At 35.8% G+C, this 23,375-nt stretch overlaps 1 protein-coding gene across 5 annotated transcripts in view; it reads left to right on the forward strand.

Annotated features, from left to right (window-relative positions):
- STK3 (serine/threonine kinase 3) overlaps positions 1-22,546 on the forward strand; it is a 468,999-nt gene extending 446,453 nt beyond the window's left edge. For all 5 annotated transcript variants that reach the window (XM_069080955.1, XM_069080960.1, XM_069080958.1 and 2 more), the window contains one exon: positions 21,072-22,546. In XM_069080955.1, the coding sequence (XP_068937056.1) occupies positions 21,072-21,230 (159 nt within the window). In that variant the 3' untranslated portion in view covers positions 21,231-22,546. The remainder of the gene's footprint in view (positions 1-21,071) is intronic.
- The last annotated feature ends 829 nt before the right edge of the window (positions 22,547-23,375 follow it).

Below are 23,375 nucleotides of genomic sequence, written 5' to 3' on the forward strand. Positions count from 1 at the left end.
ACCTAGATAGTATGGATTAATAGTCATCAGAATCCAGTGGGGGAAAGTGGCCTCTGATAAATGAAAAATTGAATGGCAGGTGATTGAGCTTGCAGTTACCTCAGACTTCTGACATCATTCTTTCACTGTAGGTGCTGATGGCCAGTGATTCTATAACAGTGTGCTTCTGTACTTCAGACATTCTAACTTAGATAGTGGGAGGTCTTGTTGAGAGTATAAGGGCATACTATAGATAAAGAGACTTATTTTGATTACATGTAGAGTGAGGGCATGAGAGCAAGAAAAGAAATAGAACTATCTGCTTTACTCTACCTGGGATTAATTAAGAGAAGTGCAGAGGGTTGAGTTAGCAAGAGCTCCGTGTCTCATGAGTATACATGTATCATTAGCCTAGAGACTGAAGAGGCTAGAATTATTAAGGGAAAGTAAACTAAAAAAATTGTTAGACTGAAATAAATGTTTCTTGGTGTATAAGTGCATGCAGAAATGTTTTCAGGGTTACCTATACCAGTTTGTTACATTTGAATTGATTTGAAGGTGATTCTCTTAGATGCAGAACTTTCCAAACTTAAATGTAGTTACTTCTCTACCCTGAAGTTAATAAGCAAATGGAAATTTCCTGTGGTTCAATTAAATATTTTTGAGAGGTTCTGGTATCTGGCTTTACTCAGAAAAATTAGTTTTTTGGACCTTTTGTCTAGGATTTGGAATATCATAGTATTATTATGGAGTGCTAACACTAGACCATTCCAAAGTGATTCTCTAAGGCTTAAGGTATTTTTAGAACAATACACTAGCTTCCAAACTATACATACATGGCATATTTCAGTCACTTGCTAACAGTATCTTACATAAAATGCCTGCAGAGCATATTATATTTGACAGCCACATTGCTTGTTCCACAAAACATAAACCAAGAGCATGTCTTTCATTTTGCCAGTTATTAAAGATATGTTTTTTCCTTTGATCCTTATATAAATAGGCTATTTTAGGCAGATGAAATTTCATGCTGAAAAATAAATATGTAAAGATTTCATAGTAACTACTTCATATTCATGTATATTATTTCAACAAGGGCTCAAATAACTGATCCCCAGGTTTGTACCACTAACAAAAAAAAAGAAAAACCCAAACAAAAAATCCTCTTCTGTTGGCTGCCCAACAGAAGCAAACTGGGACCAGGAAATCATCAGGAAATTTCCATCCTCCACTGTTATACCTAGATAGTATAACTACTCAAAAAGTTGGAATCTGGTTAAAGATGGAGTAGAACCTGTTAGTAGCTTGGAGAACCTGGCTGTATACATTGAATACAGAAGCAAAGAAGAATTTAAGAGTATCTGAATTTGTTGGAGTATTAACATATACACTGGAGAAGTTAATGATTCTGTGAATGATGCTTTCCTTGTTTTTTACATTAACTGTTCATTCTTCATTAACTAATTGACTATTTAAAGAAATTTTGAAATCAGATTTTAAGCTATCAAGTAATTTTTAGGAAACATTTGTTTATTACAGCCATCAGTAAAACTTATAATCTTCCTTGCTCAAAACTAGACTACTTAACATTTTTTTTTTAATTTCGAGTTCCAGATTCTCCCCTTTCCTCACACCCCTCTCCATCTCGTTGAGATGGCAGGCAGTATATCAGTTATACTTGTGAAGTCATGCAAAACATTTCTATATTAGCCATCTTGCAAAAAAATAATTTAAAAAAAGCAAGAAACATAAAGTGAAAAACTATGTTTCAGTATGCACTTAGGTTCATCAGTTCTCTCTCTACAGGTGGATAGCAGTTTTTATCATGAGCTCATTGTCTTGGGTCATTGTATTGACCAGAGTAGCTAAATCTTTGATAGTTGATCATTGTTACAATATTGCTTTTATTGTGTACAGTCTTTTTCAGGTATTCTACTCACTTCACTTTGCTTCAGTTCTTATGTCTTCCCTAAAACCAGCCTTCTTGATACTCAAAAATCCATTACTTAAAAAAAATCAGAATTAAGAATTGCATAATTTTATTTTTTACCACTTTAAAAATCTAGTCAGTTATACATTCCTTTCCAGCTCCAAATAAATCTATGATCCTATTATTCTTATTTGAGGGTTAAATTAGGAGGTTCCAAAGTTCATAAGATGGGATAAATTTTTTTATGAAACTTTGTCAGCAGCTGCTTAGCTACAATATTATTTCAATATTGATTTTTCTTTGAAAAAATTTAGTTATTCTGTTCAGTATAGGTTAATACAAAATAATTTTTTGAAGTGTGACTGTTTTATTTAATCATTTACATAGAGCTTCATCTTTTTCTTAAAACTTTTCACGGATTCTTAGTTAAATTTGTTGTATCTATAAACAGCTGAGCAAAACTAAAAATACTAGTTATTTTAACTCCAAATTATACGATTTAAAAATTAACAAGTGTGTTAAAATGTTTCCTTTTTAGTAAAACTCATTTTCTAATGCTCATCTAGTACACTAGGCTGAGAAGCTTTGTTCAGAATTAATTGCTTTTAAGCACAGATTGGGTTTGATGTTTTGGTTTGTTTTTCTTATTGTTTTCCATAATGTTTTGAATGGATGTGTTTTTAAAACATCCAAGAAGTCATGACTCTTTCCTGGGATTTCCATGTTGTTTTGAAATGACTGCAAATTGGGTACCCCCAAATTCAAGTTTAGAGTAATTCTGTTGATCTCTAGGTATTACTTCACTGTTTAAAAACATTCTATTTTTAAAAGAAAAAAAGTTAACTGTTACAGCCTGGGCTTTCATGATTTATGTTTTTCAGCTGACCGCTAATTTTTTTCTTTCATAACTATTTTTTTAGTAGATTTGGCATAGTAAATTATAACATTTTAATGATGTGAAGACAGGCATAATTTAATCTGTCAGAAGATGTCTGAAGATATCACTGGTGTAGAAAGTTGTATAAATGGTTGTGCTCGGTTATTTTGGTAAGGCTAATGCCCTCCCACAGCATTTCATTCCCAGCATGTGTGTCTGCTATGGGGATAAAATTTAATGTTCGTTACCAGTTGAATGCTCCTGACAGAAGACATTTTTCTTTAAGAAAAGGGTGAGAAGAAATCAAGATAAATGTATCATTAGACATGCAAAATAAGCTTAAAATGAAGCAGTGGATAATAACTTTAGTTTTTTTAAAAGATTAACTATGCTTGAAGTACATTCTAAGTTTTCCTCTTTGCTTTATGTGAAGTACTAACCTCTACCTTCTCATCTATTTAGTTTCATATTTTGCCCTTCCAGTTAATGGGATATATTTCTAAAAATATATTTGTATTATTGTCTTTTGCTTGTATATGACTTAAATTTTCCCCAGATCCCTCTCTCTTTTCTCCTCCCAGAAAACCATTCCATATAACAGTATTTCTTAAAGAAATATAGAGAAAAATTCAGCAGAATAAATCAATACATAAACAAATCTGAAAATATATTCAGTGTTCCGCTCCTATAGTCCTTCCAAAAGAGTGAGGGAAGATGTCTTCTCGTGTCTTCTTTGAGGCTATGCTTGTTCTTTATAATTTTGTAAGACTCACTTTTGATTATCTTGTGGTGGTGGTTCTTTCCATTCACATTGTTTTATTGATTGTGTAAATTGTTTCCTTGATTCTGCTTCATTCAGCATCAGTTCATGTACATCTCTTCTTGTTTCTCTGTATTCATCAAATTTATTGTTTCTTACAGCACACATAATAATACATTAGATTCATGTACCATAATTTCTTTAGACCTTCCCCAATAAGTGGAAATCTTTGTTTTCAGTTGTTTGCTACCCCCCACCACACACACACACACACACACACACACAATGCTGCTATAAATATATACGGGGACTTCCTTCTTTCATCAGTGATGTCTTTGGGGGCATATGGCTAATAATGGATATGGATATTTTAGTCACTTTATACTAATTCACAACTCCACCAGCAATACCCTGGTGTACCTACCTTCCTACAACCCCTCCAACATTAACTATTCTTGTCTTTTGTAATTATTACTGATTTGCAATATATCAAGTGAAATCTCAGGATTGTTTTGATTTGCATTTCTTTTATTATTAGTGATTTGAAGAATTCTTTCATATACTTGTTAATAGTTTGTGATTCTTCTTTTGAAGACTTTAGATATTTGGCTATTTAGATATTAGAGAATGACTCTTGATTAGTGGTCTCAGATGCCAAAAATCCATATCTGAGAAATTTGATGCAAAAATTTTTTCCCATTCTCTCACTTCCCTTCTTATCCTAATATCATTGATTTTGTTTGTGCAGCTTTTCAATTTCACATAATCCAAACTATCTATTTTTATCTTTTGCAATTGCCTCTATCTCTTATTCAGTAAAGAATACAACTCCTACCCATAGTGATGAAAGATATATGATTTGCTGCTTCTGTAATAAAATACCTTTTTAAATAATCACCAACAAAGATTTCTTCAAGATCTTTAAGTTACTTAACCTTTAATAGCCTGTTTTCTCATCTGTGAAATGCAATTAATAATAGCACCTTCTTCACAGGGGTTGTTGTAAGGATCAAATGATATAGCATATGTAAAACACCTTGTAATGTTAAAGGATTATATAAAAGCTAGCCATAATTGTTGTTTATCTGTATGCCTAAATCTTATACTTCATTTACATTTGTAGTTGTACCAGCATGCCTTCTGCCACTCTCTTCTATTTCACTACTCTCTCATACAATGAAATGACCCTTCTCCTTGTTAAGGTGAACCCCTTAGATGTACAAGGGAGCCCATTCTATCCCATCTTCTTCAGCAGATTGACTTTGCTCTCATCCCCACTTTCTCACTTACCTTCAATCTCTCCCTTTCTACTGGCTGCTTCTCAGCTATCTACAAATATCCCTATATCTCCCCCATCCTCAAAAAATCTTCACTTGGTCTATCTATCTCACTACCTATTATCTTATATCTCTCCTTCCTCTTGCCACTAAATTCCTTGAGAAGTCCATCTATAATACAGGTGCCTCTGCTTCTTTTCCTCTCACTATAGTCTGTCTTCTAACTTCATTATTCAACCAAAACTGTTGTCTCCAAAATTGCTAATGCTTTCTAAATTGCCACATCTAATTCAAATCTCTCTTCTTTCTATGTTTTCAAGACATTATCCTCTCCTGGTTCTCCTAAACTGTATGAGCACTCATCCATCTCCTTTGCTGAATTTCCACCCAGGTCACAACTGCTAACCATAGGAGTCTCACAGGACTCTTGCCTAGGCCTTCTTCTCTTTGCCCTCTATACTATTTCACTTGGTGATGTCATCAGTTCCCATGGATTCAGTTATCTCTATGCTAATCAAATCTGTCTATCAAGATGCAGCCTCTCTGCTGACCTCCAGTCTCATATCTTCCGGCTTTCTATTGGACATCTTGAACTGGATGTTCTGTAGACATCTTAAACTCAACATATATAAAACTGAACTCAATTATCTTTCTTTCCAAACCCTCCCCTTTTCCTGATTTCCCTGTTACTAAATAAGGAACTGCCATCTTCCCAGTCACAACTTAGGTGTCATCCTCTAGTATTAACTCTCAACACCACCCGCATATTCAATCTTTTGCTAAGGCCTGTTGATTTTATCTTCATAATATCTCTCTTATATGCCCCTTTTGTCCTCTGATACTACCACACCTCTTAGGGTGGAGACTCTTATCGCTTTATTTCTGTACTATTTCAATAACCTTCTGACTGTTCTCCCTACCACAAGTGTATTCACTCCAGTCTGTCCTCCACTCATCTGTCAAAATGATCTTCCTCAAGTGCACATTGAATTATGTGGAAACCCCACCACTGCACCCCAACTCAATAAACTCCATTGGCTGTCACCTCCAGGATTGAAGCTTCTGTTCAGTATTCAAAACCCTTTATAACCTGGATCCTTCTTAGGTTTCTAGTCTCATTATATTATACCTCCCCTGAGTATTCTGCAATCCAGAAATATTGGCCTCCAGGCTGTTCCTAACACAAAACACTCTTTCTCTAGCCTCTGGGCATCCCAGAATGCTCTGGATGTCTGCAGTGCTCTCCCTCCTCGCTCTGCCTTCTGGCTTCCCAGGCTTCTTCTGAGAGTCTCAGCTAAAAATCCCATGTTTTGCAGGAAGCATTTCCCAGTCCCCCTTAATTTTAATGCTTTCCCTCTGTTGATTATGTACAATTAATCGTGATATGGCACATTTGCACCTAGTTATTTACCTGTTGTCTTTCTCTTTAGAATGTGAGCTCCTTGGGATGATGGACTGTCTCTTTTCCCTTTCTTTTTATCCCCATCCCTTAGCACATAGTAGGCATTTAATGTTTATTGACTAACTGATCTGTGTATCATGTGCACAGATTTGAGTAAATAATAGTCATAATGAAGATAATTATCTTAGGGATGGCCAGAATTAAAGTGCTTCTTTACTATAACATTCCAAAATATTGTAGATTATCACACCTAGGAGGTTACCTAGTTTGTCCGATTGTCCAACTCCTAATTCCTACTCCAGGATTCTTTTCCCTATACCATGACTTAACCTAGAAAGTTTTCATTACTGTTTTGATGAAAGTCTCTTTGCTCTTGGCTGAGAATTATAGACCTATGTAACTACCCAGATGAAGTTGGGTATGAAATTTCTTTCCTGCTATTCCTCCAGAGCCCTACTTCAGTGTCATCCAGCATCCTAAAAGTGTTGCCAGTGGAATATTCTGTCATGTCTTATCAGTTTGGAAAGGCTTCAGGTACAATCCTAGGAGTAGGTGAATTGTACCAAGTGGGCTCATTGCCAGGGCCTACTAGATACTGAATATTTCTGGCCATCTCATGTAGCCATCTCCTGGGGCATAGAAGTGAAGTGGAAGACATGATCACACTAATGAAACAAGAGATCCTTGAAACAACAACTGTATATCATGCGGCAACTCACAGTAAACTCTGGGGAAGGAATTTCCACAGCCAAAAATGGTATGGCTTCCTGAGCTGTACTTTGACTTGATAATTCCAGTAAATTATGTTGAACTACACATGATCTTTTTCCTATATATCAGCAACACACACTCAAGAAGATTAGAAAGGAAGGCACAAGTGTGGTGGCATGGATAGATAACCAGCTTAGGATTCAAGATGACTTGGTTCTAAGGTCTGCCTCTGACACATGCTGACTAAGCAAGTAACTTAACCCACACAACTCTCCAACTTTAATTTGAAGAACAGTTACCTATTGGTAGAGGTCATTTCCTCTCCAGGAGTTCTCTATAATAATTAAGTCACAGGTGCATGTTTCTCCCCTTCTCCCCCCCACCCAACCACTTCAGCATAAAGATTAGGAGGTGCTATATATGTATTATTTATATAGCAACCTCAGCTTACTAAAATTAATACCAAAAACAAGAGAGTTGATATTCAGGATAAGCAGGGAGATAGTAAGGGAAAAGTACTAGATGTACTCAAGAAATTCAGATCACCTGGCCCAGATGAACTATAACTACCTCAGGTTACTTAAAGAGTTGACAAATGTGATTTTAGAGAATGAAATGGGTACTACAGAATTGAAGAGAAGTAAATTTTGTCCTACTTTTCAAAAGGTGGGGAGGGTGAGGTAGGGTAGGAGTATGAATGAGGTCTGTAGTTTATAGACCAGTGAACTTGAACTCAGTTCCTAACAAAATTCCATAACATATTGTCTGCCTTCTTCAAGTGTCTCTCCACTCCAGTCTGTCTTCCATTCAACCACTGTACCCAGTCATCTTGACTGAACTTCATTGACTCTGAAGAAAAGAGTGAGGATGATGACTTTGCTCAGCTCTGTCTCACTTAAATCCAGTTCACTCACAAGTGAAGGTATCACTCTCAAGTTGTCATTGGTCCTCTTTGAGAATGAAGGATGAACAGCAACAACATTTTCCTAAAATGTTGTTTGGTTCATGTCCTGTCCCCTCTCCCCACCCCCCATCACCACTCAATAAAGTCAAGTGGCTTCTTTATCATGCCTCCTCCCCCTCACTTTTCAGATTCCTTTTGTGCATTAGATTGTAAGTTCCTTGAGGGCAGGGACTGTTTTTCTTAATTGTATCCCCATCATTTTATAGTGTCTGGCATATTTTTAGATGCTTAATAAATATTTGTGGTATCATAAGATCATAGATTTATAACTAGGAAGGACCTTTGAGATCATACAATTCAATTCCATTATTTTACAGATGAGAAAATTGTGACTCAGTGAAAGTCAGTGACTTGTTCTAGGTCACATGGTTAAGCAGAGCCAGGTTTCAAACCCAGATCCTCTGTCTCCAGAGCCATTGATACTCCACTGCCTGTTCTGTAAGGGAGATTATAAGGGTAGTAGCCATGATACCTAACAAATATTAGAAGCATTATAAAAGAAGACTTGATAGGAGCTCTGTTGAGTTTTGTAATCCTTTTTAGTATGAGAACATTCATTCTAGAGAACTGCAGATGCCATCCTAGAACTCTACCAGCCATACAGCTCTTGCTTTTCACCATTTTCTCTTGGTCATTGCTTTCTTTCATGTAGTAATGCATTACCTTGCACAGAGTAAGCACTTAATAAATATTTGTTTATAAGTTAAATAATTTAAATAACTGGACCACTTGGTAGCACATTCTACACCATGTGGAAAGTATTTTTACTACCTAACCCGGTGATTAAGGACAGATATTACATGTCCTTTAATTCATTTTAAGGAAATTTCTGTATAATTTAATCAAATAGACAAAGAACCACTTTGTGCCACAAAGCTGGTCACATATTTCTTTTCCATGACAAATATAGATGGTAATAGTGTCGTGTGCTAACTAATAAGTTGGTGCTTTTCAGATATTGTAACTATAATATAGCCAGTAGAATTGCTAAAGAAGCTGAGTATAGGATCTGTGACTATGTCAGCTATTGTCAAGTCAGTAAAAGGTTGGATGAGAATACCACAGTGTAGAGTTGGTCTGTAGCTTGATGCCGTGTTGGTGTTAAAATTCTTCCAAACAGTATTCCAAGAAACATGCTGGCTGCCCTAATTTATTTTTATTAGTCATTGGCGCATCTTTTTGTCAGCATATTAGCAGAATTTAGCAAAAGCTTTCACAGCTGTATTGCCATTAAAAATCTTTGGCTTTGTAAAGAGTTTTCCTGGTTCCAGCCTGGTCTGTCTCTCCAGATATCATCACTCCATAATGTTGCATGGCTTGATTGGGGCAGTCAGCTTATGATCTTTCTCTGTCTCCCAGTACTCATTTTTGTGGGCACTATCATAGAAACAAGTTTTGATAATGTTCCTGGACTATTGAATGGTAAGAATTTCTGTAAAGATCAGCAGCACGTTAAGACAACGGTTCCAAGGGCCCTTACAGAGTACTCAGTGCACCAGTGTAGATACCCACTGGTGATGGGCATTGAGTCATACAAGAAACCATCAACTCTGCCATGACTGGCCACTGTTTAAATAGCTTTATTGTTAAAATGAACTTTTCTAGGCAGAGTCCCCAATTAATTACTAAGAAGGAGACCTAATGATAATACTGAAGTTTTGACATTATTGGCTGGAAGTGCAGTCTGACATTATACTGTATTTTGGCAGTGTTTTACGGGATATATAGGGTGGCCAAAAGTTTGCCACCAGTCTAAGCATAATAAGATAAAATTTTTATTTTTTAGTCATAGGGTCAGTTTTTGAGCTGGAAGGCATTCAGAGGTCATCTAGTCCTAGGCCCTTATTTTATGGATGATGAAACTGAGGCCTGTAGATGTTAAGTGGCTCAAGTGGCCAAGGTCATACATGACACAACTAGGATTTGAAACCCAATGTTCCACATCAAAGTCTTTATTTTTTAAGGTGCACTATACTGCCACCAAAGAAATCCAGTTTTTTTCTCTTCTTTCTTGCTGAAAACTACAATACAATACTAAAATCTTTTGACATTGGGGATGGGAGGAAAAGATACATCATGAGGAAAAATATATGCAGATATTTGAACAGCCCCTCTCTTTTTCCTTAACACATATTTTCAGATGTGCTTTTGAGTTACTTGCTAGTAATGATTTCCCAAGGAGAGGTGGGGAGCCTACAGCTAATGCAGCCCTTTTGGTCCTCACAGCATTAAAATAATAGGCTTGGATGAAAATGCTGTCTCATTGAAACTGAAAAGCATGAAAGAAACAAGCTATTGTGGAGGAACATAAGGCTAAAATTTTATGATGCAGCCCAAGCTACGTGTCCAAGAAGCTTTTTAGCTCAGGTTTCTCCAGGTGAAGTAATGGCCTATAACAAGGTGAATCAGCTTACAGCTGTGAGCTAAATGTAGGATGACCAACAACTCCAAAAAGGTCATGGATCAAGGCTGGGCAAAAGCACGGAGACATAGAGTTGCGTGCAAGAACGTTCAGTCCTTTAAGGTTGCTGGCCTCTATTTTGTGAGACACATCTTCAGAGGATATCTATTCAATTATTTCTCTTTTTCTATTGAAAAAATTAACATTGTCTCCAAAGGGTTGTACAATGTTTATATTGTTGAGTGAAGATTAATCCGAACAGTGCCCTTATTCATATTTATTTCATGAAATGACAGTCCTATGACTGTCATTTGACAGGCTACTAAATGAGATAGCACTCAAATATTCTGTGTTGTCTGACTTCAATTAACTTTTTTTACATAGGTGTTTTTTTCCAAGTTTTAAAATATAAGCTAAATGATATATTAAATAACAGGATTATGAGACAGCTTTCAATAAAGCATACTTCAGTTGAAGGCTAGAGGTGTATTTAAAAATAGACTATGAAACAGATTTCTATAAGTTGGATCCTGTTTTTCTAATTGATTTACATTGCAACATTTGATTGTACTACCAAAGTGGGCAGGGTAAGGTTGGGGGTGGAAAAGATTGACCTTAAATTAGTGAACACCAAACTTCAGAATATAAGAAACTCACTAAAATCACACATTATGTGGGGAAATGATATATTTTTGATAAGACATAACTCAGAGTAAAAGGTGGGATCTGAGCCAAATCTTGAAATAAGACAGGGAAATCAGGAGGAAGAAGTAAGGGGGCTGAGCATTCCAGACATCCATGGTTGGTGGGTATGACATAGATGGAGATCCAGCAAGGAAGACTGAGATGGAATGGCCAGAGATTTAGGAGGAGAACCAGAAAGACAGCAGTTCACAAAAACCTAAAGAGGAGAGAATATCCAGGAGATAGTGATCAACAATGTTAAATGTTACAGAGAAGTCAAGGATGAGGATCAAGAAGGTACCACTTGATTGGGCAGTTTAGAGATTATTGATAACTTTGCAGAGGGCAATTTCAGTTGAATAGTGAGATCACAAGTAAAATTGCAGGGCTTAGAAAAGAGGGGGAGAAGAAGAAGTAAAAACACCAAGTATAAGTGAGCTATCTCAAGGAGTATGTCGATGAAGGTAAGAAGCTTAGAATGGTTATTTCAGGTCCATATAAAGTAAAACTTCCAAAAGTAGGATAAGCGACCTCATTAGGGTGTGAGTTCCACATTAAGAGCCCCTCAGATAATATAACCATTTCGTAGAGATGTTTTAAGGATTCTTGCTAAGTTATATTTAACTAGAATGAGGTCACTTCTTATATCAACATTCTGGTTGACTTTTCTTGCTTTTGTGGAGAGAAGAAGAAGAAAGAGAACTCCTATATTTTTATCTTATGAACCAATCAATAGGTTTGAGTTTGTGTTTCTAGAGCTTTGGTCCCTTTCCTGTTTTCCCTGATAATAAAATGAGTGTGATGGCCAGCATGAGAAGTATTTTGTAAACTTAAACCATAATTTGTTCAACAAAAGTGAAGGATTGGGCTAAAATGGGATGTAAGCAGAGAGAGTCACTCAAGGCTATGAAAAAAATGCCAAATAATCTGAGGCATGCACTAGTAAAATCTTACAAAATGCTATAGGCAATTCAACATCACAAATATAAGAAAAAATTGTTGCTAGCCATTCTGTTGATAGAATGTTCATATTGTAAGAATTGCTAGCAGATGGGAAAATAGATGACTCAGAATACATATTAGCAATCCATATTTTTTTAATCACAGACCACTAATAAGGTCTGTAGCATCTGCAAGATTCATTTAAACAGTTGCTAGGAAGAATTTGTTTTCCCAGTAAACACAGCAAACCCTGTACAAGCTTTTCTTGATTGAATATATTTGACTATAAATTGTTATGTTAGTATGTATAAAACCATTAATTTTCCTTTTTCTTGATGTCTCACCATCTATTTTAATAGGTTGAGTGATTATACTGGCACTTAGTATGATCCTGTAAAATTCTGAAATTATGTTAAATTTAGGCATTTTAACACCTTCTATTTATCATTTTCTAGAATTTGAAAATTTGAGGTCTTTTAAGGTCTCCCATTAAAACAGGGCTACTCTTGATGAAGAGATAGTATCTCTTTTCCTTTTGTATATACTATCTCATTTATACTGTACAGCATCCCTGTGGGATTGGCTTACTGGTACTTTTATCTGCGCTTTACAGAAGAGGAATCAAGGTTCAGTGAAGTTATTAAGACCTTGAATTGATGTCTCTGTGACTCCCAAGTCCTGCACTTGATCCATTCTACCATGCTGGGGTGTGACATCTGGCCTCAGAGCCAAAAAGACCAAGCTTCAAGTACTACTCCTGACCCATTCTAGCTTGTGACCCTGGAAAAGTCATTTAATTTAACCTCTTCAGTGCTCTGGTCAACACCCGAGACCATCATTGCAGAAAAAGTGCCAACCTTCATTGATAGGAGGAATTTCTTCATTTTGGAGTCCCATGCAAATAAAATCATAGATATGTTCCTTATCTCTATCCCTGTTTTACCAAAACATCCTTAAGACTAAGTTATGCAAGTAATTACTTCTTGTCATTTGGATACAATAGTGTAGATTGTTACTGTAGATTTTGATATATTATGTTAAGGAAAGTTATGATATTATTGGCAACTATACTTTGTTCTACAAATTACATTGGTTTTCATTTGTATTTGAGATGATATTCCAGAATATTATGGATGTAAAAGGCATTTTAGAAAATTTGTTTGAAGATAACAGATTGTAAAAGCATTTTGTCACAAAAGTGGCACTTTGGGGTTAGCATTTTACAGAATGTTATCAGTTGTTCACTTGTTTCGGTCAGGTTCAATTCTTCATGACCCCATTTAGAGTTTTCTTGGCAAAGATAATAAAGTTGTTTGCCATTTCCTTCTCCAAATCCTTTTACACAGGTTTACATGACACTTGTCCAGGGCCATACAGCTAGTAAGTGTTTTAGGCTGAATTTGAAGTCAGTTCTCTTAGAGTCCAGGCCTGGCCCTTTGTCCACTATGCCACCTAGCTGCTCTCAGGTACTTAGGCTTTTAAAGGTTAAAAACATTAATCTACACACATCATATTCCTGATTTTTATAAAGAATGTACATATAAGCTATATTAGAGAAATTTGCTATAGAATTCTCTTGCCCCTTGTGTTTAATGTGAAGATCAATGCTGTCATTAACAAAACAGGATGCTTGTTCCAGCTGTCATTCATACACCACATTGCACCAATTTTCATGAGAAATTTTGGCTCCTGTTGGAAATTGGCCCTTACTTCCTTATGTCTAACACATGAATAATATATCTACTATTCAAGGGAGTTTGAAGTTGGGTGTTTTTTTTTTTTTGTCTGTTTCTTGTTCCCAATAATTTTTATTTAAACCCTATGTAAGAGCTGGCACTTTTTAGACTATCTATTGGCCTAAAGTTTAGGGGAGATCTTGCACTCTTCTGTCTTGATTCCTGAGTTTCCATTGTTTATCCATTTTAAAAAACCACCTTTATAAAAAATATCATTTGTAGGTTGTTCAGTCTCCTGTGGCCTTAGACTGAAGGCTTAAAGCCTTCCTCTTCAAAGCTCTTCTCTTCCTCAGATTGGTGGTCTCTGGAATTCTCAGCAGTAGGCTGAAAGTCATATTATTTGAGTGACCTACATTTTGAACTCTTAATCATCAGAGTTAGATGAAGAATATGGAATCCTTTAACATTTTTATGTAGTCAAGTGTCCAGAGAGACTCCCCATTAGACCATTAACAATTTGATATTATGCAGATAAAGAGTAAGGTTCCCAGAGAGGCAGCTTGGTGTTAGGAAAAAGCAGAGAATTGGGGTGAGAGGACCTGGGTTCAAATCCTGGTGCTGTTACTTATGACCTGTGTATCTGCCTGTGTACTACCCTAACAGTATTTTGGAAGACTTCTTGAGACTTAAGTTTCTTCATTTGTAAAGCTAGGGAGCGGGAGTAATTATTTCTTAGGTCTGTTACCACTCTAAATCTATGATTCTATGATCCACTGGTAGAAATAACAATAAAAATAACAGCTAACAGTTAGTGCTTTACATATATTATCTTATTTAATCTTCACAACAACCCTGGAATGGAGGTGCTAAAGTAATTTGTTTCCAGATTCCCAGGTGATGTATTTCTTACTGTTTGAAACTACCCCAGAAAATGTTTGTTTTCTGCTTTATTAAACAGTCATTTTAAATTTAGACTCTAGTGAACAGGAAATGCAATTTCTAAGAGTATTAGACACAGATCTTAGCCTAGATGACAAAATCCTAGTCTTTCTTTTTTACCCAACCAGGAAGAAAAAAAATATGCTATTTAGTAGAAAATAGTGGCCTGGGAGTCAGAAAATCTGGGGTCTTGTCTCTCAAGCTTTGACACTAACTGTGTACTAGTCAGGTCACATAAAAGCTCTATCGGTGGATATAGCACTAGGCTTTCAGTCAGGAAAACCTGAGTTCAAATGTGACCTCAGACACTGACTTGGTTAGTAACCTTTACTGACCTCAATTATAAAATGGGGTTAATAATAGCATCTACCGCCCAGAGTTGTAGTGAGGATCAAATGAGATGATAATTGTAAAGAACTCATCACAGTGCCTGGTGCTAAGTAAATGCTATAGAAATGCTAGCTATTATTATAATTTCAACTCTATGATCTTCTATTTCCTTATCTCTAAAAGAAGAGGCTTGATCCAAGTGATTTCTAAGTTCCCTTTGAGTTCTGTAATCTTTGTCAGTGTTTACTTTAAAAAAAAAATTACCCATGCTACTTTATAATTATAGCTTGTAATCTCCCTGAGATAAGTAAAGTTGCTTTTGATATCTATTAAAACCCCTTCAGGTCAGTAGGTGCCATTTACTTAACTGTCTTTTCAGTGAATGGCTAATTTATGCCCAGGAAATCCCATTTTGAAGTTTGCTCAACAAGCATCACATTATTGAGTAAAAATTACAGAGTACAATCAGTACTACTAAATGCTACTTTCACATAATCTCAGAGCTGGAAAGATCTTCAATGGCCATCTAATCACTTCCTAAACTGAGCAAACATGCCCTTGGCAACCTTCCTTATAAATGGTGATCTCACTTTTCTTTGAAGACCTCCAGTGAGGGGAACAGCCCATTATATTTGTGGATAATTCTAATATAAGGAAATCTTCCTTATATCAAACTTCAGTTTTTCTCTCTGCAACTTCCTGGTTCTGTCTTCTGAGGCCAACAAATAGAATCTCTCATACAGTTCTTCAGACACTTCATGTACATGATGGCTATCCCACTCTTAAAAGAGAGGAGAGTCTAACAGCCAATAACAGAATGATGAATTTTGTTTAAGATTTGACTTCAGTTCCAGAACTCTATCTACTGTGCTACCTAGCTGCTTCTAACAAGTATTTAAGCGTGCTAAGGAATACAAATATAACCAGAAATACAATTCCTGTTTTCAATTAACTTACATTCTAATGGGGGAAGATGACACATAAAAGGAAGCTGAAAGGGGAAAGTGTTAGAGAGCTACAAAGAAGGTACCCCATGTAGGTCTGGAGGCATAGGAAAGTCCAGAGAGTCAGGAGGGAAATCTGAAGAAGACTGAAGACATTGTTAGTCTGGGCATTATTTTTAAAATAGGAGTTCTGGGAGGAACTAGACCATGGGTGGGGAACCTGTGACCTTCTATATCCTTAAGTTTGCTTTGACTCAACTAGACAATCAGAGGCCTCCAGGATCAAATGTACTTCTAGTGTGTAAAGTACAGGGGTGGAGTGAATTTATAGGTTAAAGAGGCTTCTGTGGCACAGTAAAGTCCAGAGAGTCAGGAGTAGAACCTCCAGAGGAATGAATAACCCATTCCATTTCAGCATATATTTATTAAACATGTAAGGCCCAGCATTTAGCATAGTGCTTCGCAAAATTGGGTACTTAAAGACCCAATACCTAGCATAATGCTCTGCAAAAATCAATTTTCAGTTGTTTTTATCTTTTTATTAGGTTGTTGGGGTTTTTTTTTCAAATAATACAAATTCAGCTTCTTTCCACCTGCCTCATACCCTACAGAAAAAGCATAAAAAAAGAAGAAAAAGAAAAAAGCATGAAAAACAAAATCCTCAAAACAAATATGTATAAGTCAAGCAAAATTAATTCTGGCCTTGAATGTGACCAAAAAAAGTATGCCTCAATCTGTGTTTCATCACAAGTGTTTTAGAATTGTGGTTGTTCATTGTGATTATGAGAGTTCATAAAACTTTTTAAAAACTGGGTTTTTATGTATTCTTATTACTGCATAAATTGTTCTCCTAATTCTGCTCACTTTACTCTGTATCAGTTCATCAGTCTTCCCAGATTTTTTTTCCCTGAAGTCCTCTCTTTAATTATCATCATCAACAGTGTTCCATCACATTTATATATCATAATTTATTTGGCCATTCCCCGATTGATGGGCTTCTCAGCTTCTACTTTGTCACCATAAAAAGTGCTGACATAAATATTTTTTTTTACAAATTGGTCCTTTACCTCTTCCTTTGATTTCTTTGGCATATAGACGTAGAAGTCAAGTCAAAGGGTATGTATGCACAGTTTAGTAACTTTTGGAGCATAGTTCCAAATTACTTTCCAGAATGTCTGGACCATTTCACAGCTATTCCAACAGTGCATTAATGTACCTGTTTTCCCAAATCCCCACCCAACATCTGTCATTTTCCATTTTCTTCAGCTTTACCAAATCTGATGAGCATAAGGTAGAGTTGTTTTCATTTTTGTATCTCTAATTATTAATGATTTGGAGCATTTTTCCTGAGTCAGTTTGTTTTTGATATGTTTTGCCCTACATTTTCTTCTTTTTTTTTCCAGCCATGTTACTTTGTTTTAATATTTCTCGTTGTCTCATAGAGTTATTAACCTTGATTTGGTCCATTCTAATTTTTTTAGAACATAGACAATGTGAAAAATTATTCTAACTATACATTTTTAAATGTTCAAATATTTTATTCTAATTTTATGTAAAAATTATTTTTAGCTTTAGTTTTTTAAAGTTTTGAGATCCAAATTCTTTTCCTCTCTCCCCTCAGTGAGAAGGTAAGCAAAAATATCTCAGTATTTTTCATTTTGTGAAAGAAAACACAGGCTAAAAAAGAAAACAAGTTTTTAAAAAATGCTTTGAATTGCATTCAGACTCCATCAGTTCTTTCTCTGGGGGTGGATAGCATTTTTCATCATAAGTTCTTTGGAATTATCTTAGATCCCATTCTAATTTTCAAAGAGTCTCTTGATTATGTAAGATGCCAAGCTTTTAATGCATTTTCCAATTCTTTTTTCCATAGTACTTATTTCTATTCCAGTTTATCCTCTAGTTCTCTCATTTAATTTACAAAAACATTAAATAAAAATTTTTTCAACTCATTGTTCCAGCCTACTTCTTGATTTCAGAATTTATGTTTGAGCCAGGCTCTGTGCATTTCTGGAGGGAATGTCTTAAGCTGTGCTTGTGTCCTCTTTGGTCCTTCTGCTACTCTCTCAGGGTATTAAGTATTGTGTTATTCTAGTATCTCATCAGCAGCTAAGGCTGGCCTACCAACTTCCAGTGCTCCCAAAGCAGTTTGGTTCACGAAAACATCTGATCACTGACCTCTACAAATTCCTTACTTAGGTTTGGGTCTAAGCAACACACCTGTTGTTTTGCCCCATTATACTTTTGCTGGAGTTGGCCACTATCAGTCAGGTGGAAAAACTCTGCTGGTTAGAGTGACAGAACTATAGGCTTAGTCTGGGATCATCGCCCTGGTTATTCTTGTATAGGCTTTTAACTGGACTGGAAGCTGGAACTGAGACCCAATTCCACTCCTAGTATCTGACCCACGTATCTGCTGCTTGCTTCTGCCCTTACTCCTGCTCAGTACATAGTCTAGGATCCATGACTGGAATGCCACCTCTAGGCACAAGTCCCCTCCTCATTCTGTCCTGGATCTCTAACCCAGAACTGGGTAGTGAACAACAGAGCTGCCAGTTCACACTTTTTCCTGAACCCTGCACAAGATTAGTCCCCTCTAAGCTACCTCAAAGACCTCTTTGTGCCCTGATGCAATCTCTCCACGTGCTAACATGTTGAGAGCTATTGGCCAAAACTTGTCCTCTGAACTCTGTCTCCTTTTGCCAACCTGGATCAGAAATGTGACCTATTGTGCTTTTTTTTTTTATCTTGTGTTAACTGATATGGTATTTTCTAGATCTTTTGGAGAAATTGGTTTAGGAGTGGGGGACCAGGAACATGCACTATATGTCTTCCTGCTACTCTGCGGTCTTCAGTCTCCCAGATTGGTATGATCTTTCAGAGCTTTCTCTCTGCTAACATAGTTTTTGAGAACCCAACTTCAGAGTAGCAGAACTATAGGCTCCCCTTAGTTCTGGGTTCCTGCCTTGGTTATTTCAGGGCATCCTGAGATCCTGCTCCACTCCCAGCCACACATCCTATGTTTGCTCTTCAGTCAGTATAGTTGAGGGCCTGTGACCAAAAGGCAGGCCTCCCCCAGATCAATCCCTGCACCAGAGGGCTCTGCACAGAAAGCTCTAGCCCTGTGCCCAGGGTCTGCAGACCACACCTCTGCCTCTTTTTACCTACTGGGGCTAAAGATTAACTGCCTGTGGCTTTTGCTTCTATTTCCCAGTCAGGACTCTGCCCCTAGCAGTTTCTAGATCTTTGTGGAGTAGTTATTGGAAAGAACTCAGCTGTACTTCTTTCTAGTATGTCATCTTGTGGGTCCTCTCAAGTTTTGAATTGTTTGAATTAATTCAGAGATAGCAATCATTTTCCTTCTAAGACTTCTCTTCTTCAGAGTAAAATCCTCAGTTTCTTCAACTGATCCTAATCTATAATTACCTCCTCACCATCTTGGTTACTTTCTGATGTATGTATCCTGTAGGTTGTCAGTGTCCCTTTTAAAATCTGATACTGCCTTCTCTTGCTTCATTTCAGAGGTGAGGGGCTATATGTATGAAATATTTCTTGTTATTGTCAGGTATAGCTAATTTGTTGTTTGGTGTTGCTGAATTTTTCTTTTTCTTAACTCTTTTTAAATCTGTGTTACAAGGGAAGACTTGTTTGGGAGCAGGAAGAAGGGGAGGGACTTATGAAAATAAATATTTTGTTTTTTAAAAAACCTTCATCAAAAAAATTGATGCAAAAATAAATAAAATTAATACATTTTAAGATCTCATTCAGCTTTTTTTGCTGTTCCATTTGAGTTTGTACTCCATTAGAACACCTACATCTTTTTTCCAGGATCTGCTTTCTCCCCTAACTTTTATGTGTGTAGTTAATTTTTTATCTAAATTCTGCTGGACTCTAAATTCAAAATTCAAAAATTTTAAATTTATCCTTATTAAATTTCATCTTGCAGGGGCGGCTAGGTGGCACAATGAATAGAGCACCAGCCTGGAGTCAGAAGGACCTGAGTTCAAATACAGCCTCAGACACTTAATACAAAAAAACTAGCCATGTGACTTTGGGCAAGTCACTTAACCCCAATTGCCCTCCAAAAAGAAAAAAAAAATCATCTTTTTAATGTTTTCCTAGCATTCAACATTGTCAAGATCTTTTTTTTTTAATATTGATTCTGTGATCCAAACTGGGATACCCCACTCTCTATTGTCATTCAAAAACTTATTTGCTTTCCCAAGTTGTTGATAAAGATGTTAAATATAAGAGCACTAAGGACAGAGACTGGTAACCCTTTGCTAGCAATGTCCTTCTAGGCTGACCTCAGTATATTAATGAGGGCTCTTTGGATCTAATCAGTCCCCTTGTTTGAAAGTCACCTAACTACCATAACCTAGTATTGGGAGGGCTCTATAGCATATTCAAATGATAAATGGAAAGAGGTTGTCAAAAGTCTGGCTTAAAGCCACTCATACTGTATTCATATTTTTTACTTTATCAAAAAAATAAATGAAGCTTTGTTCTTAATGAAGTTATGTTGTCAGGTAGGGACTTCTTTTTATTCCAGCTTAATTTCTTGTAATGACAAATCTAAGCATTTATTTAGACCCAAGATCCATGTCCGTGACCTGTGGTTTGAAAAAAGCACATTCTTCCCTTTCTGTGGTTCATCCCTGGCACTTCTGTTATCCTTCAGCAGTACTAGGTATCCCTAGGAAAGGTGTAACAATCATATCCACAGGTTCCTTTAGCCCTATGGGATGAAGTTATACCAGACACTGGTAGAGAGTGTTTTTATTTCTTGGTTTTCGATTCCATGTTAACCATTTTTCTTTTATATGTTGCATTGTAAAAAGCATTGTCATTGATGGAAAGATAGGAGTTGAATAGTTTTACCTTTCAAAGAAAGAAACTACTCAACTTCCAGAGGTAGGAGATTGAGCTAAATATTTGCTCTAAGACACAGCCTAGATTTTTTCGTATTGCTTTTATTTTCTTATTAAATGTCCAGTGCCAGCCTAATTTCTTGCAGGAAAGAACAGAAAAAAATTCCATTTGATTGAAGTCTTTTAGTTGTTGAATATAGTTTTACTATATTTGCAAGACCTGCTTTTTTATATTTTGAAATGACTAATTAAATGCCTTTGGATTAGATTTTGAACAATATTTCAAATATTTTGAAATAAACATTTTACAGAAATAATTGTGTTAAAGCTTCTGCATGCATTCGGGATAATTTTACTAAATATTTTTATTTTTTCTACCTCCAGTTGAAAAACCTAAGTTTAGAAGAATTACAAATGCGGTTAAAGGCATTGGACCCAATGATGGAAAGAGAAATTGAAGAACTTCGTCAAAGTTATAATGCAAAGAGACAACCAATTCTGGATGCGATGGATGCAAAAAAGCGAAGACAGCAAAACTTTTGAGCTTAATATCTTCTCAGACAGCATGTGTAGTTAGTCTAGATGCCAGTAAACCATGAATAGTTGAAGGAATCATAGTGTTATGATTATTTCTGTTATTTTTAATCCATGAGATTTGTGCTTCACAACCCAACGTTGAAATTCTTAAGGAGCCCCCATATTCTGAAGTTAGAGGGCTTAAATTTACCAGTGCAAGCACAATAATTTTATTTTTGAACAATGAAAGCAACAGAAATTGTCATTATTATTTTTCTAAAAGCCCATCAGTTATATCATATCAGTACTAAATCCTTGTTGTACAATTAAAATTATACTCATGGGAACTTAAAGACCCAAAGCTATTATTGTCCATTTGTGCAACGTTGCCCAGCTTTATGTTACAATAGTTCTTATTCCCATCTACTAGCCTATTTATTATATCCCCTTAGGTAAACTTATTTATTTATGCCATTTTGCTTTTGTTTGTTTTCAAAGAAAATATTGGATGTTTTTGGAAGGCAAGGCCTGATCAGCAGCAGATAAATTACTGCTAAATTACTCCATAACAAAATAGGGAGACAAGTGGTATAATCACTTGAAAATCGTAGCAGTACTTGTTTCCCAAGAATTTTCTACTTAAAGAAAGCAGTAACAGCTGCAGTACCCAAGGTATGACTGCCTAATTAGGCCAGCTTCTTTCTAACACAGAAAAGAAAATTCCATTTCTACCTTGTGGCCACTGAGTTTTCATGTTTTTAATTGCTTGAATTTTTTTTTTTTACTTATTTTGATGTTTGGTACAAGTAGAACATTTTATTCGGGTCAGGCAAAGATATAAAGGACATAAATTTTAAAACCAAAGAAATCAATAAATAGTTTGTACAAAAAATAGTATATGGTAAATACTAAAAAGAAAATGAAAACTCATCATACCTTTAATGTGTTAATATTGTTCCATTTGTATATCTGGAAGCTGAAATGTATCACATTACAGTAAGCTCATTACATTTATTTCTATGAAAATGTGGTCCATTGTCTAAGGATATTTTTTTTGTTATTCATTATTTTTCAGAATTGGTAAGCATTCTGTATCTGATGATAATGCAACAGAAAGACAGTTTATAGTCAACTATGCATATCCTAGAGACTGCAAAAAAATATATATTAAAAGTCAAGCATAAATTAAATTCTAAGCAGAATGAGCATTTGTGCAATTGAATTGGGACCAATTGTTTTCCTAAACAGCATATAGCCATCTTGATGGTATTTGTTCTTATGTCTTTAATTCTATTGTATAAATCATAAAGATAAATAAATTTTACTGTACTGATTAGAAAACTTATTCTTTGCATCTTTCTCAAACATTTTTTTAATTTTGGATATCAGTAAATTGTGTGTATTAATATGCAAAGCAGGAAAGGTTAATCATCTTTAAAAGACTGTAGGAATATAATCGCTTATAAAATGAAATTAACTTTGAATTTACTGCCACTACATTATTGGTTACTTCAGTATTTTAGATTTAGAACTAGAAGGGCCTTAGAAGTCCAGTGCTCTGAATGCAAATAAGGAAACCTGGGCCCGTTAAGATGAAATGACTTTCCCAAGATCACATAGACAGGATTCAAACCTAGGTTCTCTAACTCTAGATCCAGCATTCATTCAACTTATCATGCTCCTCCCCCTTTGTTTCAAATACATCTTTATTTTTCACTTATTGGGACTGTTAGAGTAGCTGGTTAATTCATTCAGAAGAACTGATTTGACTGTTCTGCTGTTTTTTCTCTTTCACTATGTTGGCCAATCATTGATTCTACTGAATCAGGGTCATCTACTGAATAGGGTCATCAGTTTAGAGCTGGATGGGACCTTAGAGGCCATATTGTCTAATCCCCTCATTTTATAAATAAGAAAGCAAAATCTTAGAGATTTACCCAAGATCAGACAGTAAGTGACAAAGACAGAATTTAAACCCAGGTCAATCAAGTATAACATTTTTAAAGTCCTAGGTACTTAGAGGTGCAAAAAAGATAAGACAGTCCCTGTTCTTAAGAAATTTACATTGTAGTAGGTTCTCCTCCTCCAACCCGCATTCTTTTCATTGACCCACGTTGCCTCTGGACTTAACCTGGGTAAAGTTAAAGTGTAGAAAGATGCCAGTTAGTGTGC

Source organism: Petaurus breviceps, unplaced genomic scaffold (genome assembly GCF_028583685.1).
Source record: "Petaurus breviceps papuanus isolate PSGF00001 unplaced genomic scaffold, PetGlider_PUasm1.0 98, whole genome shotgun sequence".
Taxonomy (NCBI): domain Eukaryota; kingdom Metazoa; phylum Chordata; class Mammalia; order Diprotodontia; family Petauridae; genus Petaurus; species Petaurus breviceps.